Source organism: Garra rufa, chromosome 17, assembly GCF_049309525.1.
Source record: "Garra rufa chromosome 17, GarRuf1.0, whole genome shotgun sequence".
Taxonomy (NCBI): domain Eukaryota; kingdom Metazoa; phylum Chordata; class Actinopteri; order Cypriniformes; family Cyprinidae; genus Garra; species Garra rufa.
In genome coordinates this window covers 12,786,336-12,806,805 of record NC_133377.1, presented here as the reverse complement: position 1 = coordinate 12,806,805, position 20,470 = coordinate 12,786,336, and the positions used below count along the sequence as shown (strand labels likewise).

Here is a 20,470-nt window from a genome sequence, read left to right as displayed (position 1 = left end):
TCTTTCAAAAATATATTTTCCAGAATATGGCAGTAAGTTTTAAGAGTTTATTTTGGTCCATCTCTGCAAGACAGACATTTCAGGATAGGAGATGGACTAAAACTGAAGTCCCAAAACTTACTGCCAGATTCTGGAGGATAAACTTGAAAGAGTGCTACAAGAGGATGTGGTGCTGGTCCTTCAAGAGCCACTCTCAACTCATCTGTCTATAAAGCCTAGAAAAAAACCATCTCTATGTATTTGACAATACTTCAGAATGTTATTCTTATTAATTGAGGGTCATTTTTTAGGATTTTTTTGCCCAAGCAAAGTCTCTGAGAACCTGACACATTGCACTTCTGGAGACTCAAGGTAGGTTGCAGTTCTGGAAAACGGTGGCGCTGGAGACTAAATGGTTCCTGATGGTTTCATATCTGATTCTTAACATTAATTCTTACTTTTTTTGCAAATAACATGCATCTTTTCTCCTCCACCTGTTTGTTCTGACAATGCAGATGCAACAAGCGTTTTTCTGTCCGGTGGTCATGCCTTAACTTTGCAAAATGCAGTATTGCATTAGTATTGCATCCTTCTCATGGGCATTTAATAGTTTTTGACTTTTCAGTCTGAGGTAAATCTCTTTTTTGGCTCATTTTATCTGTAAAAGAAAATGTGCCTAATAATTCTGCACACCTGAAAATAAGGAGTTTTTCACTTCCAGCCTTCATGGACAATTATATATCAATTATAAATAATTAAATACAAAACAGACAGAGAATACACATTTTACTCGCCGGTTCATCATAGTTACTCACGCATAGATTTTTTCCTAACTAGTAATTCAATCATACCAAATATCTCTGAACACAAAATCCACCCCATCAGCATCAGTGACCATGCTCCGGTAACACTCATATGGAACCCAGCTAATTCACATAAACAAATCAGTAGATGGCGCTTTAACATATCTCTCCTCAAAGACCCAGAGTTTGACAGTTATCTTAAAAGAGAGTGGACATCCTTCCTAGAAATAAACGACTCTCCAAAGTTACCAGCTTCATTAATTTGGGAAACGGGCAAAGCAGTACTAAGAGGTAAAATCATATCATTCTCTGTGCATAAAACGAAAGTAGAAAAACAAGAAGAAATCAGATTAGAAAATAAAATAAAAGAACTGGAAATTTTACATGCAAAAAACCCAACTGAAGAAATATATAATGAACTAAGAAAACAAAAATTCCGGCTAAATGAAATCATTAATAAAAGAACTCAATTTCTAATTCATAGACTCCGTCAAGAGACCTTCCATCATAGCAACAAATCCAGTAAATATTTGGCCAATCAAATCAAAAGAAATAGAGAAAAAACAACAATTGCAACTATTAAAGACTCAGCAGGGAAGCCTACCAACTCTCCACAAGAAATAAATACAATATTTCGAAACTTCTATGCTAAACTTTATTCATCTGATAATAACACAAGACAAGAGGATATTAATTCATTTCTTAATAATATTGAACTCCCCAAACTTAACACAGAACAAATCAGTGCACTGGACAAACCAATCATAGAAAAAGAACTTCATATCGCCCTAAATCAAATGCCGAACAATAAAGCACCAGGACCCGACGGCTTCCCAGCTGAGTTTTATAAACACATCTGGTCCATTTTATCCCCATTATTCATCAGAGCAATAACCGAAATTAAAGAGAACTCAAGATTACCAGTACACATGAACACAGCAACTATTTCACTCATCCCCAAACCTAATAAAGATCCAACCCTTCCGTCAAATTACCGTCCTATATCACTTATCAACGTAGACATCAAAATACTCAGCAAAGCTCTGGCACATAGAATTGAAAAAATTATCCCATTTATAATCCACCCAGATCAGACAGGTTTCATCAAAGGTAGGCATGCATCCAATAACACACGCAGACTATATGATTTAATCCATTATTCATCACTACAGCAGAAAGACACCCTCATAGTCACTTTAGATGCAGAAAAAGCTTTCGACAGAGTCAACTGGAACTTTCTTTTCACCACACTACAAAAATTTGGCTTTGGGGAGTCGTTTATTAACTGGATTAAGATTTTATACACAACACCTTCAGCCACAGTCAACACCAATGGACTAACATCACAAAGCTTCACACTGCACAGGGGGACTAGGCAGGGATGTCCACTCTCTCCATCTTTATTTACCATCTTCATTGAACCCTTAGCAGCAGCCATCCGCCAGAATCCACTCATCAAAGGAATTCACACACCCCAAACCCAACATAAGATTAGTTTATATGCCGATGATATCTTACTCTTTTTACAAAATCCTCAGTCATCTCTACAAGAAATAACTAAAACCATTGATTCATACTCTAAAATTTCCGATTATGCAATAAACTGGAATAAATCTTTAATCCTTCCACTACATCAATCTAAATGGGATGTGGCAGCCCAGGTATCACCCATTCCTGTATGCACAGGTCACATCACTTACTTAGGCGTTAGGGTTTCCTCCAGGCTGTCAGAGCTGAATGGACTCAATTTCACTCCTTTATTAAAAACAGTAGAAGATGACCTCAATCGCTGGCACAATTTACCAATCTCAATCCAGGGAAGAATATCAATAATCAAAATGACAGTACTCCCTAAAATAAACTACCTATTTTCAATGATCCCAACACAGCCTACTCTCAATTGGTTCAAATCTCTAGACTCCATCATCAACCGATTCTACTGGAAAAATAAACCACCAAGGATAAAATTAAGCACTTTACAAAAACCCAAATCTTTAGGAGGCTTAGAAGCACCACATTTTTACCATTACTCGCTAGCAAACCAACTCCAATACATATATAAATGGACTCACCCCACTCAGGCAGACACCATTTGGCTAGATATAGAACAATCATTTTGCAAAAACATACACATATCAGACATTCCATTTCTTAGTCAGTCCATTAAACATCACTCATGCTTCAAAGCCTTGACAATAGCTTCAGCTCTGACGGCCTGGTGGAAATATTATCAAATCACAAACTCCAATCTGGCTCCATCTAACTTCACCCCACTCTGGAATAACCCTGACTTCACAAGTAACAAAAAAATACTAAATTTTCATAAATGGGCAGATAAGGGTATCACACATATTAATCACATTTTTCAGTCAAACAAACTGGTTCCATTTTCCTACCTAGTCCAGAAGTACGGTATTGGGAGCAATCAATTCTTGACTTATTTGCAACTCAAATCAGCTGTCTTATCTAAAATCAATAACAGAACCATCAATCTTCACCTTCCTTCCGCAGTAGCAGATTTAGTTAATATATCGTCCCCCAAGAAATTACTTTCTAAATTATACAAAATGATAACCAATTCAAATAAAACCTTAAGTTTACCAATAACCAAATGGGAAAAAGACCTTTCTATTGCTCCTGATACCGACTTCTGGAGTCAAATTTGTAATAATATTTATTCCATGACTAAAAACGCCAACCTTCAGCTCATACAGTACAAGACCCTTCATAGAACACACTACACTGGGGAAAGGCTGTTTAAAATGGGATTCACATCAGAAACTTGCGTGCACTGCTCACAAAATAGCCCGGACACATATATCCACGCCACATGGCACTGCCCACCCATTAAACAATTCTGGGAAGATGTTACTGAATCCCTATCCCACCTCCTGGGTTGTCACATCCCATTATCCCCTTCACTCTGTCTACTGGGCGATCTATCAACACTTAATCAGGAAATAACAAACAAAAGGATACTCCTCATAGCTCTAGCCATTGCCAAGAAAACTATCTTCTTGAACTGGAAATCCCGAAACACCATTCACATAACACACTGGAAAAATTTGCTTACAGAATACATCTCCCTAGAATATTTTTCATCTCCATATACATCAGAATCGCAACATCCAACATCAGACCTCAGTCAACTCTTACAAATCTGACACACTTATCTTTAAGTATTCACAAAATATTATTCATATTTATATAAGGTATTAGTAACATGAGTGTTTTCATTATTATTATTTTTATTATTATTAATATTAATATTATTATTATTATTATTATTATTGTTGTTGTTTTCATTTATTGTATCACTATATCAGAGAAACATTGAAAAGTAATAAATTGATGGGATGATGTTTTGTATGGACGGTAACAGTTTTCTGAAGATTACATCATTAAATATACATAATTAAAAATTTATAAATATAAATAAATTAAAACTGCACCCAACAAATACCACCCATGTTTTTAATGCACCACATATTGATTTTAATGCACCGCACTCTTCTTTTAATGCACCACTTGAATTCAAACTTACATACATCATATGATGTCTACAATGTTGCCTTGAATGGAGAAGAGGAAGTAGGAAAAAAAAAAAAAAAAAAAAAAACACATGCACACTGACACAGAAGCTCGGATAGGTGTGGTATGTGTTGGGTATGGTTCATTAGTATATTTTCCTGCATACATATATTTAGATAACTACTATTGTGATTATATCATTATTATTATCATCATTATTATTATTATTATTATTAATAGTAATAGTACTGTTGCTTTCATCACAAAACATCGTCACAAAATATCATTGTTACAACTCAAACTTTACTATTGTTATTAATACTACTATTATTATTATTATTTATTTATTTATTTATTTTTATTATTATTATTTATTATTATTATTTTATTATTATAATTATTGATATTACTGTTACCATCATCACAACATCATACTGTAATCACCATCCTTGGGATTATTGCTGTTATTATTATTATTATTATTATGATTACTGTTATTATTGATATTACTGTTACTGTCATCACAAAATATTAACCGTATCATCATTGTCATGTCATTGTTACTCCGATTTATGGCCATTTCTATTATTTTTGAACATGCTAATACTACCTATACTGCTACTACTACTTATACATTATTATTATTATTCAGATTGTCTTGTTCTCATTTCTCATTTATTATCATTGTTGTTGTTTTTTTGTTGTTGTTAGTAGTTTTTTGTTTGTTTTTGTTTTTTGTTGGTATTGTTTCTGTTGTTGTTGTTTCTGTTTCTGCATTTACCATGTATGTTTTTGCACTCCAAATAAAAAATAAAAAAAACTAAACTAACCTAAAACCAGTAAACTGTTCTAAAACATTCAAACATGTTCTAAAACACTGCTGTTACTTATTTTTCCCATTAGAAGCTCTGACTGTGTGGTTTAATTAATTACAAGTTAATGGAGCCATTTTAAAATCACTGAGCCTTAAATCTCTTGCATAGATCTGCTAGAGCCATCAAAGCTTCAGGTCAGTCCACGAGACTCCTGCTGTGTGCTGCGGAGCATTAATGGAGACCGTACAGCACTGTCGGACATCCTGCTGTTCAAAGAGCATCCAGTCGTTCAGACCTGCTGACTCAGAATGAGGATTTAACGGACCAGATGAAGTTGTTGAATACTTATATCCTGTTCACACAGTTGCATATCAGAACATATCGAATATCATTCTGTACTTCAACGTGTCACCAGTATTTGGTTCATTGGTGTGAAAATGACAGCAAAGACATTCATTATGTTACAAAAGATTTCTATTTTACATAAATGCTGTTCTCTGTTTATCAAAAAATACCGAAAAAACAGTTTCCACAAAAATATAAAGCAGCACAACTGTTTTCAACATCGATAATAATCAGAAAGGTTTTTTGAGCATTAAATGTGACCCTGGACCACAAAACCAGTCTTAAGTAGCACGGGTATATTTGTAGCAATAGCCAAAAATACATTGTATGGGTCAAAATGATCGATTTTTCTGTTGTGCCAAAAATCATTTGGATATTAAGAAAAGATCATGTTTTGTTAATCGTTTTTGTAAATTTCCTACCGGAAATATATCAAAACTTAATTTTTGATTTGTAATATGCATTGCTACGAACTTCATTTGGACAACTTTAAAGGCGACTTTCTCAATATTTAGATTTTTTCCACCCCTCAGGTTCTAGATTTTTAAATAGTTGTATCTCGGCCAAATATTGTCATATCCTAACAATCCTAGCTTTCAGTTGTGTAAACCTAAATAAAAAAATGACCCTTATGACTGGTTTTGTGGTCCAGGGTCACAGATCAGCATATTAGAATGATTTCTAAAGGATAATGTGACGCTGAAGACTGGAGAAATGATGCTAAAATTCAACTTTGATCACAGAAATAAATTACATTTTACCATGTATTCAAATAGAAAACAAGTTATTTTAAATCGTAATAACATTTCACTATGTTCAGTAATTTCTTCAGTTTTCTGTGTCCAGTGCTCACAGAGGAGGAAAACTGCTGCTGTGAAAATGCTTGTGTACAGTTTAGACTCTTTTCAGCTATTTTTTTTATTTTTGAGCCGTTTAGTTGACACAAAATCTCTGTTTAAAGATCGTTCACGCTGCGATCCCAACAGAAGCTTAGTCTTTTTCCCAAGTAATTGATGGGCCGCAGTACTTAAATGTGTGCGATCTGTCTTTGTGAACGCTGCAGTAAACAAACTCCATGATGTCTGACTGCAAACATTCATGCCTCATTCACCCATCTTGACCTCGTCATCTTCGCACTGATTCTTGAGGACAGATCAGGACAAAATGTGACACTTATTGACCAGCGTGGTCCACTAGATGCATGTACGACCATCAATTACCCCCTCCATCTTCAATCAATACTGCCCATCATGGTGCTTAACACATGGCCGTATGAGAACCAAGCCTTGTGGGTTTAATCGAACACACATCATTTAACCTCCAGAGTTTATTGAATGCCTCTTTTATGGCTTTAAAAGGATAGTTCAGCCAAAAAAATACATTTCTGTCATTGCTTACTCACCTGTATGATTTCCTTTCTTCAGTTTCCCATGAAACACCATCTGAGTTTCACAGAAGAAAGAAATACATGAGGGCTTTTGTGCCTTCTGTTTTTTCAATATTTCTCTGTCTTTACATACTTTCTCTTTTGTCTTTCCTCATCATTGCATTTTTTTTCTTTCTTTCTCTTGACTGTGAGGGTTTTGTCCTGTTTAAATCGTTCAGGTGCATTCAGAGGGAACAAACTCTGAGCCGGTCGAGTTTCTGCACTCACAATTGTGAGTTTATATCTTGCAATTCTGACTTTATTACTCACAATTCTGACTTTATTATTTAAAATTCTGACTTTATTACTCACAATTCTGACTTTATTACTCACAATTCAGAGTTTGTCGCAAATTTTGACTTAACTCACAATTCTGACTTCATTACTCGCAATTGTGCGTTTATATCTCAAAATTCAGACTTTATTATTCGTAATTCTGACTTTATTACTCACAATTCTGACTTCATTACTCGCAATTGTGCGTTTAGATCTCGAAATTCTGACTTTATTACTCGCATTTCTGAGTTTGTTGCAATTCTGACTTTTATTACTTGCAATTGAGTATATCTCGCAATTCTGACATTATTGTTCGTAATTCTGACTTTATTACTCACAATTCTGACTTTATTACTCACAATTCTGACTTTATTACTCACAATTCTGACTTTATTGCTCACAATTCTGACTTTATTACTCACAATTCTGACTTTATTACTCGTAATTCTGACTTTATTACTTGCAATTCTGACTATTACTCACAATTCCGAATTTGTCGCAATTCTGACTTTATTACTAACAATTGTGAGTTTATATCTTGCAATTCCGACTTTATTACTCACAATTCTGACTTTATTACTCGTAATTCTGACTTTATTACTCGTAATTCTGACTTTATTACTCGTAATTCTGACTTTATTACTCACAATTCTGACTTTATTACTCACAATTCTGACTTTATTACTCGTAATTCTGACTTTATTACTCACAATTCTGACTTTATTACTCACAATTCTGACTGTATTACTCGTAATTCTGACTTTATTACTCACAATTCTGACTTTATTACTCGTAATTCTGACTTTATTACTCACAATTCTGACTTTTACTCACAATTCCGAATTTGTCGCAATTCTGACTTTATTACTCACAATTCTGACTTTATTACTCACAATTCTGACTTTATTACTCGTAATTCTGACTTTATTACTCACAATTCTGACTTTATTACTCACAATTCTGACTTTATTACTCGTAATTCTGACTTTATTACTCACAATTCTGACTATTACTCACAATTCCGAATTTGTCGCAATTCTGACTTCATTACTCGCAATTGTGATTTATATCTTGAAATTCTGACTTTATTACTCACAATTCTGACTTTATTACTTGCAATTCTGACTTTATTACTCACAATTCTGACTTTATTACTCACAATTCCGAGTTTGTCACAATTCTGACTTTATTACTAACAATTGTGAGTTTATATCTTGCAATTCCGACTTTATTACTCACAATTCCCAGTTTGTCGCAATTCTGGCTTTATTACTCACAATTGTGAGTTTATATCTTGCAATTCCGACTTTATTACTCACAATTCTGACTTTATTACTCACAATTCTGACTTTATTACTCGTAATTCTGACTTTATTACTCGTAATTCTGGCTTTATTACTCACAATTCTGACTTTATTACTCGTAATTCTGACTTTATTACTCACAATTCTGACTTTATTACTCGTAATTCTGACTTTATTACTCACAATTCTGACTTTATTACTCACAATTCTGACTGTATTACTCGTAATTCTGACTTTATTACTCACAATTCTGACTTTATTACTCGTAATTCTGACTTTATTACTCACAATTCTGACTTTTACTCACAATTCCGAATTTGTCGCAATTCTGACTTTATTACTCACAATTCTGACTTTATTACTCACAATTCTGACTTTATTACTCGTAATTCTGACTTTATTACTCACAATTCTGACTATTACTCACAATTCCGAATTTGTCGCAATTCTGACTTCATTACTCGCAATTGTGATTTATATCTTGAAATTCTGACTTTATTACTCACAATTCTGACTTTATTACTTGCAATTCTGACTTTATTACTCACAATTCTGACTTTATTACTCACAATTCCGAGTTTGTCACAATTCTGACTTTATTACTAACAATTGTGAGTTTATATCTTGCAATTCCGACTTTATTACTCACAATTCCCAGTTTGTCGCAATTCTGGCTTTATTACTCACAATTGTGAGTTTATATCTCGAAATTCTGACTTTATTACTCGTAATTCTGACTTTATTACTCACAATTCTGACTTTATTATTTGCAATTTCTGAGTTTGTTGCAATTCTGACTTTATTACTCACAATTCTGACTTTAATCCTCGTAATTCTGAGTTTGTCGCAGTTCTGACTTTATTACTCAATTCTGACTTTAATCCTCGTAATTCTGAGTTTGTCGCAGTTCTGACTTTATTACTCAAAATTCTGACGTTATTACTCGTAATTTTGACTTTATTACTGGCAATTCCGAGTTTGTTGCAATTCTGACTTTATTACTCACAATTCCCAGTTTGTCGCAATTATTACTCGTAATTTTGACTTTATTACTGGCAATTCCGAGTTTGTTGCGATTCTGACTTTATTACTCACAATTCTGACTGTATTACTCGCAATTCCGAGTTTGTTGCAATTCTGACTTTATTACTCACAATTCTGACTTTATTACTCACAATTCTGACTTTATTACTCGTAATTCTGACTTTATTACTCACAATTCTGACTTTATTACTCGTAATTCTGACTTTATTACTCACAATTCTGACTTTATTACTCGTAATTCTGACTTTATTACTCACAATTCTGACTTTATTACTCACAATTCTGACTGTATTACTCGTAATTCTGACTTTATTACTCACAATTCTGACTTTATTACTCGTAATTCTGACTTTATTACTCACAATTCTGACTTTTACTCACAATTCCGAATTTGTCGCAATTCTGACTTTATTACTCACAATTCTGACTTTATTACTCACAATTCTGACTTTATTACTCGTAATTCTGACTTTATTACTCACAATTCTGACTTTATTACTCACAATTCTGACTTTATTACTCGTAATTCTGACTTTATTACTCACAATTCTGACTATTACTCACAATTCCGAATTTGTCGCAATTCTGACTTCATTACTCGCAATTGTGATTTGTATCTTGAAATTCTGACTTTATTACTCACAATTCTGACTTTATTACTTGCAATTCTGACTTTATTACTCACAATTCTGACTTTATTACTCACAATTCCGAGTTTGTCACAATTCTGACTTTATTACTAACAATTGTGAGTTTATATCTTGCAATTCCGACTTTATTACTCACAATTCCCAGTTTGTCGCAATTCTGGCTTTATTACTCACAATTGTGAGTTTATATCTCGAAATTCTGACTTTATTACTCGTAATTCTGACTTTATTACTCACAATTCTGACTTTATTATTTGCAATTTCTGAGTTTGTTGCAATTCTGACTTTATTACTCACAATTCTGACTTTAATCCTCGTAATTCTGAGTTTGTCGCAGTTCTGACTTTATTACTCAATTCTGACTTTAATCCTCGTAATTCTGAGTTTGTCGCAGTTCTGACTTTATTACTCAAAATTCTGACGTTATTACTCGTAATTTTGACTTTATTACTGGCAATTCCGAGTTTGTTGCAATTCTGACTTTATTACTCACAATTCTGACTGTATTACTCGCAATTCCGAGTTTGTTGCAATTCTGACTTTATTACTCACAATTCTGACTTTATTACTCACAATTCCAAATTTCTTGCAATTCTGACTTAACTCACAATTCTGACTTCATAACTTGCATTTGTGACTTTATATCTCGAAATTCTGACTTTATTACTTCGAACACACATCATCACAACCTCCAGAGTTTATCGAATGCCTCATTAGCCAAAAAAAAAAAAAAATTCTGTCATTGCTTACTCACCTGTATGATTTTCTTTCTTCGATTTCCCATGAAAAAAAGTTTGAGTTCCACAGAAGAAAGAAAATACAGGTTTAGAATGACATGAGGGCTTTTGTGCATTCTGTATTTTCAATATTTCTCTATGTGTCTCTCTTTTTTTGTCTTTCTCTTTCCTCATCACTGCATTTTTTCTCTTTTTCTGCCTTTCTTTCTCTCAGGGTTTTGTCCTGTTTAAATCGTTCAGGTGCATTCAGAGGGAACAAACTCTGAGCCGGCCGAGTTTTTGCAGTCACATCCTCCTCCCACAAGCCCATTCTCATTCTCACAGCTTTTGTGCTTATGTAATCTGTTTCTTGTAGACAGTGAGCGACTGAGGGAGTGAAACAGCCCATAAGAAACAGGGATATTCCTTCCTTTGTTCTGTTATGCCGCTGTGCCATTAGCGACGGGTCTATTTGCGGTTTAAAAAGAAGTTCTCCTGTGTCCCGCTGCTTTTCCAGTCTGACAGCACTAGTCCCAACGGGGAAGGTGGTCTTTGTTGAGGCGTCTTAAGCATGCATATTATTTTCAGACGTGTTGTGTGAGGTGTTGTTGAGTCAGCAGGGTCACAGACAGCTGTCGCTGGGTTGAGTGTTGAGACGTTGTCAGAAAACTCTCCAGACAAATCAACAGCATAGCATTTCTTTGTAGTCTGCATTTCTTTGTAGGCTTTGCTTTTGGTCAGCATTGAGTTCAGGTGTAATTTTTGTGGAGTTGTCAGGAGAAAGAATGATTTGTCTGTCCAAACACTGTAATGTATGGAAGCCCGTTTCCTCCACTGAATAAAACTATTTAAAAAGGTAATTGCAACTTTTTATCTCACAATTCTGTTTTTTTTCTTGCAATTGCAAGATCACATCTTGCTTTTCTGAACCTTTTTCTCAGAAATGCGTAATACAAACTTGCAATTCTGACTTTATTACTCACAATTGTGAGTTTATATCTCACATTTCTGACTTTATTACTCGTAATTCTGACTTTTTAACTCACAATTCTGACATTACTCACAATTGTGAGTATATATCATGCAATTTTGATATTATAACTCAATTCTGACTTTATTACTCACAATTGTGAGTATATATCATGCAATTTTGATATTATAACTCAATTCTGACTTTATTACTCACAATTGTGAGTATATATCATGCAATTTTGATATTATAACTCAATTCTGACTTTATTACTCACAATTGTGAGTCTATATCTTGAAATCTGACTTTATTACTCACAATTCCGAATTTGTCGCAATTCTGACTTTAACTCACAGTTCAGACTATTACTTGCAATTGTGAGTTTATATCTTGCAGTTCTGACTTTATTACTCACAATTCCGAGTTTGTTGCAATTCTGACGTTTTAACTCACAATTCTAACTTTATTACTCACATTTGTGAGTTTATATTTCGCAATTCTGACTTTATTACTTGCAATTCCGAGTTTGTCGCAATTCTGACTTTTTAACTCACAGTTCGGACTTTATTACTTGCAATTGTGATTTATATCTTGAAATTCTGCCTTTATTACTCGCAATTCCGAATTTGTCGCAATTATGACTTTTTAACTCACAGTTCGGACTTTATTACTTGCAATTGTGAGTTTATATCTCGCAATTCTGAGTTTGTCGCAATTCTGACTTTTATTGCTTGCTATTATGAGTTTATTTTTTGCAATTCTGAATTTATTACTTGCAATTCTGACTTTATTACTCACAACTCTGACTTCATTACTCACCATTGACTTTATAACTCACAATTCTTACTTTATTACTCGCAATTGTGAGTTTATATTTCACAATTCTGACTATTACTCACAACTGTGAGTTTATATCTCGCCATTCTTTATTACTCACAATTCTGACTTTTTTTTATTGGCCATTGTGACTTTATAACTCACAATTCTGTCTTCATTACTCGCAATTGTAAGTTTATATCTCGCCATTCTGACTTTATTGCTCGCAATTCTGAGCTTATATCATGCAATTCTGACTTTCTGTCTTGCAATTCTGCCGTTTATATCATGCAATAATGATGATAACAGTAATAATGATAACCTTGATAAGCAGCATCAGAGTTGATCTGTACTACTTCATCTCTGACTTGCATCTGATTTCTGATTTGCCCACATTAAATATCACATAAAAAAGGCGAATAATGGCAGTCTGAATACCAGCGCTGTGCTTTGGTCTGTGGTTTGACTGAAGATGTAAGACTGTGTGGTGTTACGAATCACTGTTAAACTAAAGTCTGCAGTTTGTGTACAAGCACAGTGAACTTACATCATAGTACAGCTTCCAGAACTTTGTTAGACAAACTTACTGTTTGTATTTCTTCTAATTATCCTAGGTACATGGACACAGAGAGAAAAGATGTGAACGCAACACAGAGGCTCATTTCCACCATTACTCAGTCCATACATATCAAACACACGGGCTGCTCCATTGTCAGGTTGACTTTCTTTCCTAATGTTTTCCATTTTCTGTCCTTCCTTTGCTTTTATCTTTTATTCATGTAGTCGGGCTGGTTCTTTATCAGCAGGTGGTAGTGGATTCATCATTACACTAAATGTGAGACACACATACTGTCCAGTGATCAAAGCAGCTGTCTGTACTATCAGCACATCTAATGACAGCCTGCGCTTATTTAGCTCTGGCGGAGCATTATTATATCTGACTTCTTCAAAACTTGCTTACAAGGTAGTTGTGTGTGTATGTCAGTGTCAAATCGATTGGCTTTCATGTATGTGAAGCTGACGTTCCTAAACATGTTACTGCAGGGTGCATTAAAGGAATAGTTTACCTGCAATTGAAAATTTATTCAGTCTTTCCAAACCTGTGTTCATTTCTTTCCTCCACGAAACACAAAAGCGCCATAAAAGTAGTGTAAACATTTCTTCATGATTTGTGCTCTTCTGAAGTTACAGCTTTGTGTGACAGACCGACAAAAGTTGAAAGCAAAAGAGGTACAGTGGAAGATTGTTAACAAATAATGACTTATATTTCAGTCTGCTCCTCACACAAAGGTATTGTATGACTTTGTATGACTTTTTCTCGCAAATCTCAATTTATATCACCCATTTCTGCTTTTATCTTACAATTCTGACTATATAACTCACAATTCTGACTTTATTACTTGCAGTTGTGAGTATTTATCATGGAATTCGGACTTTTACTTGCAATTGTCAGTATATGTTATGCCATTCTGAATTATTACTCAAAATTGAGTTTATAACTCACAATTCTGACTTTATTACTTGCAATTGTGAGTATTTATCATGGAATTCGGATTTTTACTTGCAATTGTCAGTATATGTTATGCCATTCTGAATTATTACTCAAAATTGAGTTTATAACTCACATTTCTGACTTTATTATTTGCAGTTGTGAGTTTCCTATCTCAAAATTCTGACTTTATTACTCGCAATTGTGAGTTTATATCACACAATTCTGACTTTATTTTGCAGTTCTGACTTTTTAAACTCTTAATTCTTTTTTACTCGCAATTGTGAGTTTGTCTTGTAATTCTGACTTTATTCTGACTTTATTAACTTATAATTCTGACTTTTTACTTGCAATTGTGAGTATAGGTCATGCCATTCTGAATTATTACTCAAAATTGAGTTTATATCTCACATTTCTGACTTTATGGCTTGCAATTCTGACTTTTTAACTCAATTCTGACTATGGCTTGCAATTCTGACTTTATTATTTGCAGTTGCGAGTTTCCTGTCTCAAAATTCTGACTTTATTACTCGCAATTGTGAGTTTATATCACACAATTCTGACTTTATCTTGCAATTCTGACTTTTTAACTCTCAAATCTTTTTTACTCGCAATTGTGAGTTAGTCTTGTATTTCTGACTTTATTCCATGATATAAACTTGCAATTGCGAGTATTAAAGTCAGAATTGCGAGATATAAACTAAGAATAAACTAAATTGTAATTTTATATCATGCAATTCTGACTTTTTACTTGCAGTTGTGCCTTTATAACTCACAATTCTTCAGAAAAATTTTATTAGAGCGCACAAATCATGCAGACTACATTTAATGGAGCTTGACGGCGCATGGTCACTGTCTGCTTGCATTTTATGAAAAAACAACAACTTTTAAATAGCAGTGCATGCTCTTCTAATTAATTAGAATTAAATTAAATTAATTGCCCAGTCAGTAGGCCATCACATTTCATTCTGTGTTTGTGAGAGGAGTATTCGAGCACGGCGACTTTGAGCAGGATGGTGTGTTGCATCATCTTACTGTCAGAAGCATTTCAACCAAAATACAGATTCATGAGAGAAGATGTGCTCTGTGTTCGATGCCCCATCCATATTTTCTGTCCTAACTCTGTGTTTTTTGTGAGAGAGAGGCATCAGGACTGCAATTCAGTGATTTGCATTATTAGTGGTTGAATGTTTCCTTCATTGAATCTTTCATCTAATCCATCCATCAATAGCACCTTCCTCCAGGTCCAGTTCTCAACAAATGATGAATGAAAAAAGCTGTTTAACCTCAGGAAGTCAAGCTGTTTGCCAGCACTGAAATGTTTGATTATAATTGGTCAATTGCAACATTGAACAGTCACATCCATTTGATTAATTATGCTCTGCTGGATGAGCGAACTGTAAATAGAGAGTTTTTTGTTGACTAATATTAGCATTTATAATTTTCATGTTTCAGTTTTCATTTTGATCAGCATTTGGTTGTTTTTCATATCAAAAGCTTTAAGGCAGTCTAAGAAAATAGCTACAGTATTTATGTGGTAAGTAGATTTGTGCATTCGATTATGAGCGCGATTTGGCGTAGCTTGTCAGTTAGTTTAATTTACTACTAATCAATTCATTGACTAAACGCGCCTCACAACATCGTGCAATTAATCGTGCAGCCCTACATGTAACATGTACCTTTCATACATTTAATTTTATGATAGATACTTGAACATCTAATAGTTCTCGCTCCAAAAACATGAGATTTGTTCTTTTATTGCTTCTAAGCATCCATATTTAGACACCAGTTTGTTCTCTATTCTCAGAGAGTGCCGTCATCCAACTTAGGATGGCATTTTTTTGTTTTGTGGTGCTTCAGGAACCTGGCACCGATCCCCTCCGCTGGTGCCTGTCAGACACAGGTGGAGATTGTGACATGCGAACCAGCGGCCTGCAAACCATGACAGAGTGCTGCAACCAATCACTGCCAACAACACTCAGCACTGCCATACATAACCCTGGCAACCAGACCGCTTTAAACCAATGAGCTCTTCTCTCCAAACTTCTTTGACTAACGAGCATCACTGACCGACGCCTCTGTGTTTCTATCTTTAGGGGCCACAAAAGAAAACTGGAGGAGGCCAGAGAAGATAACGACAATGATGATGATAATGATGGAGATGGTGGCTCCAGTAAAGACTCCAATGAGGAGGGCAGCAACTCAGAGGAAGACGAGATGGCTGCCGCGCTGGAGGCGGAGCTAAATGATTTCATGTGAGCTGATTGGACGACGATGCATATGAACTATTGTGTTCTCATAAGGTACTGAGACATGCGTTCGTGTCGCTGTCATACAGCGCAAGTAAGTGTGTGTGTGTGTGTGTGTGTGTGTGTGTGTGTGTGTGTTTGTGAGAATAAAACAAAGGGTTTACGAAGTAGATAGATATGTACAGATAGAGTTTTAGTAGAACAATTCCAACACAAAGTCATTTTATTGTGGATTTACTTACAGTACATAGCGGTGTGGGGAGTAGATCTTTTGATGTTTTACTTAGTTTTGGTTCCAAAATAAATTTTTATATAAGTGTAGATGAAATATTTCAACTAATTGGTAATGAATGCCAAAGAGTCTGAAGCGGGCCTGCAGCTGAGCGCTCTGCTCACAGAGGGGTTTGTAGTCCTCACCAGCAGTCAAACTCAGACGTCCGAATGTGTCCAGTGTCATCTCTTTCCTTTGGTTTCGTATGTCGTCCCCTGTGTGTGACTGACACTGTGCTGCACCAATCCCAGAATACCAGCACCTTTAGACACGCCCACAGCCACTGTTACCAAAAACTCACAACTGCTATGTGAAGAACTGATTAGAGCGTGAAATGTAAAATCAGTAATACACTTGCAACAGATAATACGGTTTGCGACTGATTTATTAAAGGAATAGTTCGCAAAAATGACTTGTATAGTTCTGTTATCATTTACTCGCTCGTTATAAACCAAGAAACATAAAATGAGATGTTAAGTTGAATGTCTGAGCTGCTTTTTTCTTACAATGATAATGCAGCAGTCCAAAATGGGCACTGAAAAAGCTGTATATACAGGTGAGGTCAAAAGTTTACATCCACCATTAGAATCTGCAAATTGTTAATTATTTTATCAAAATAAGAGAGATTATACTAAATGCATGGTATTGTTTATTTGGTACTGACCTGAGTAAGATATTTCACATAAGATGTTTACATTTTTGTTTAGTTCATGAGTCCTTTTGTCTGTTTGTCCTGAATTCTGATCCTTCAGGTCCCACAAATTCTTCGGTTTTCCAGCGTTTTTGTGTATTTGAACCCTTTCCAACAATGACTGTATGATTTTGAGACTGAGAGACTCATGTGCAACTATTACAGAAGGTTCATATGCTCACTGATGCTTCAGAAGGAGAAACAATGCTTAAAGAGCCTTTTGAACAGAATGGAGATGTGTAGATTTTTCTCATTTTGCCTAAATATCTTTTTCTTTTTTTTTAAGTTTAGTACTGCCCTTCAGAAGCTACAGAAGATACTTACATGTTTCCCAGAAGACAAAATAAGTTAAATTTACCCTGATCGTTAAAGTCAAAAGTTTTCACCACCAGCTCTTAATGCATGTTTTTTCTTTCTGGAGCATCAGTGAGTGTTTGAACCTTCTGTAATAGTTGCATATGAGTCCCTCAAATGTCCTCTGTGTAAAAAAAAAATATCTCAAATCACAAAAAAGCTGGAAAACCAAAGAATTTGTGAGACCTGAAGGATTTTTCTGAAGAACAGCAGGCAGTTTAACTGTTCAGGACAAACAAGGGACTTTGTGAATAACTGAAATAATAATCATTCAGGTAACAACACAGCATTAAACGGGGTTATTTTTTTAATAAATTCACCTATTGTTTTCTCTTGTGGACTATATGTAAACGTCTTTTATGTGAAATATCTTATTCTGGTCAGTACTAAATAAACAACAACATGCAATTTGTACGATCCCTCTAATTTTGTTCAAATTAACATTTTGCAGATTCTGAAAGGGGGATGTAAAATTTTGACTTCAACTGTATCCATATTTCACGTCTTCTAAAGCCAGCCTATAACTTTATGTGAGGAAAATACAGGCAAGTCATTGTCTACTTAAAATGTAGGGCTGTTGACACAAGTTTGGCATGAAATTTAATCACAGGACACAGTGGATATCAGTGCACCATTTTAATAGTCCCTATGACTGCAGAAAGTGATGGACTGGTGGATTGTTGATTTGTTCCTCAAGCAAAGATATCGTATGACTTCAGAGCACGAATCATGTGGGCCATTTTTAATGATGCCTTTCTTTTTGTCCTTGGAGTTTGACATTATAAATTCAACTTTCATTGCTGCTCAGACATTCTGTCTTCATTGGAAAAGAAGAAAATCAGACTTTGATAAAATTACATGCGCTAGTAAATGACGACAGACTTGTCATGTTTGTGTGAACTCCTCTTGTAACTACCTACAAATTGATACTTTACTGGTTGTAAGATGACATTGAAATGCTATCTTTTGCTCTGATGTCAGCGTACAGATATGGTCATCTTCATTTGGCTTCAGGTGCTGATAGTGAACACTGTGGCAACGTTAAACCGGGTGTTTTGTTGGCTATTGCGCCACCCTGAACCATCACTGTACACACTGACCAGATCTGGACTCGTAGGCATCAGGACTGCCTGTCAAGACCAGTTTCATGAACTCACTGGTTCTAACTTCCAGGTTTTCTTCTGCCGAGCTGCTTGAACATTGAGACGTCCAGATCTAACTCAGTTTCAAATGTTTCTCAGAGGTTTGTGCACCTCGTCTCTCTGTGTTGTTTTTGACTGATGGATTTTCTTTCACTTTCATTGTGGTGTTGTTGTTTTCAACAATGTAAAGTATTTGTATATTCTATTTCGTACTTGACAAAGAAAATGCTTTTCATTTAATAAAGATTTGTTTTATAAACCAGTGTTTCGAGGGCTTTTTTTTTGTATTGTTGAATGCAGTATTGTGTAACAACAAAAAATGTGCAATAGCAATGATGTCGAAACGAAATGAAGGTTTTTGAGGAAAACATTCCAGGATTTTTCTCCATATAGTGGACTTCGATGGGTGTCAGCGGGTTTAAGGTTCAATGTGCAGTTACAATGCAAATTCATTTTTTAGTTTTTAGAAAATGATTGATAGTTTTCCGTAGATTAGACCCTTATTCCTTGGCTGGGATCGTGTTGAGCCCATTGAAGCTGCAATTTCAATCTTCAACCCATTGATCCCCATTGAAGTCTACTATTTGGAGAAAAATCCTGGAGTGTTTTCCTCAGAAATCTTTCTTTTTGGCTGAAGAATGAAAGACATGAACATCGTGGATGACATGGGGGTGAGGACATTATCGGGAAATTTTCATTCTTGAGTTACTAGTTAAAACTAGTTAAAAATGCCACAACTTGTGGATCCAAGTTCCTTAATCTTAAACTGTACATAAGAGATCTTTCCTATTTTGTCAAACATCTGTTTTAGCTTGTTGAAGAGTTACTGTATTTGCTGTATTTACACCAAAACAAGTTTAGTATATGCCTATTTTCCACAGGTTGATATGATTCTTTAGGGTCTTAATGAAAAGTCTATAACATACTTTGGCTAACATTTCTCAACTGTAGTGTAAAACAACTAGGGCTGCAACAACTAATCGATAAAATCAATTATTAAATTGAAAAAAATAAATGATAAAAATCATCGACAACGATTCTCATTATCAATTAATCAGGTCCGCCCACAATGCACTCATAACTTCAGAGGGTCAATGTCAAATTAAAGCACTGAATGACACATTTCTATGGACAAATGCATCTAAAATAGTGAAGGAATGCTGCAGGAGAGTTATGTGATCCAAGCTGCCCAAAACATGAGAATTCTTTTAAACTTTTAGCTAATAGCGGAATGGCTTGCCCTGTAAGGTGCTTTGACAGATTCGTTTGCATCCTCAGCATGAAAACTTTCAGTTTACGGTCATATCCTTATTTGTAGATGTCACAAATTTACACAAGCATTTCCATTTTTGCATAGAAGCCCATCCTGACATTTTGTGTTAAGGTGAAATCTTTACTGAATGAGCATCAGAGAGGGAGACAATTAATACTCAGCGCAAAAACATTCATTGTGCTGAAATATATGTCGTTGAATGTTAAATTTAGGTTTGAAAGAGAGTAGGAACTGTAAAGGGATAACAGCGTGTAATTATCTGATATATAAACATCAGACGCTTCATAGCTGCCTTTTATATAAAGAAATGAGCAAAGTGAATTCCT

The 20,470-nt window shown here is 34.8% G+C and overlaps 1 protein-coding gene across 1 annotated transcript in view; it reads left to right on the top strand.

Annotated features, from left to right (window-relative positions):
- Window positions 1-19,130, top strand: part of ctdp1 (CTD (carboxy-terminal domain, RNA polymerase II, polypeptide A) phosphatase, subunit 1) — a 180,534-nt gene extending 161,404 nt beyond the window's left edge. The window contains exon 13 of the mRNA XM_073822056.1: window positions 16,261-19,130. Within this exon, the coding sequence (XP_073678157.1) occupies window positions 16,261-16,423 (163 nt within the window). The 3' untranslated portion in view covers window positions 16,424-19,130. The remainder of the gene's footprint in view (window positions 1-16,260) is intronic.
- The last annotated feature ends 1,340 nt before the right edge of the window (window positions 19,131-20,470 follow it).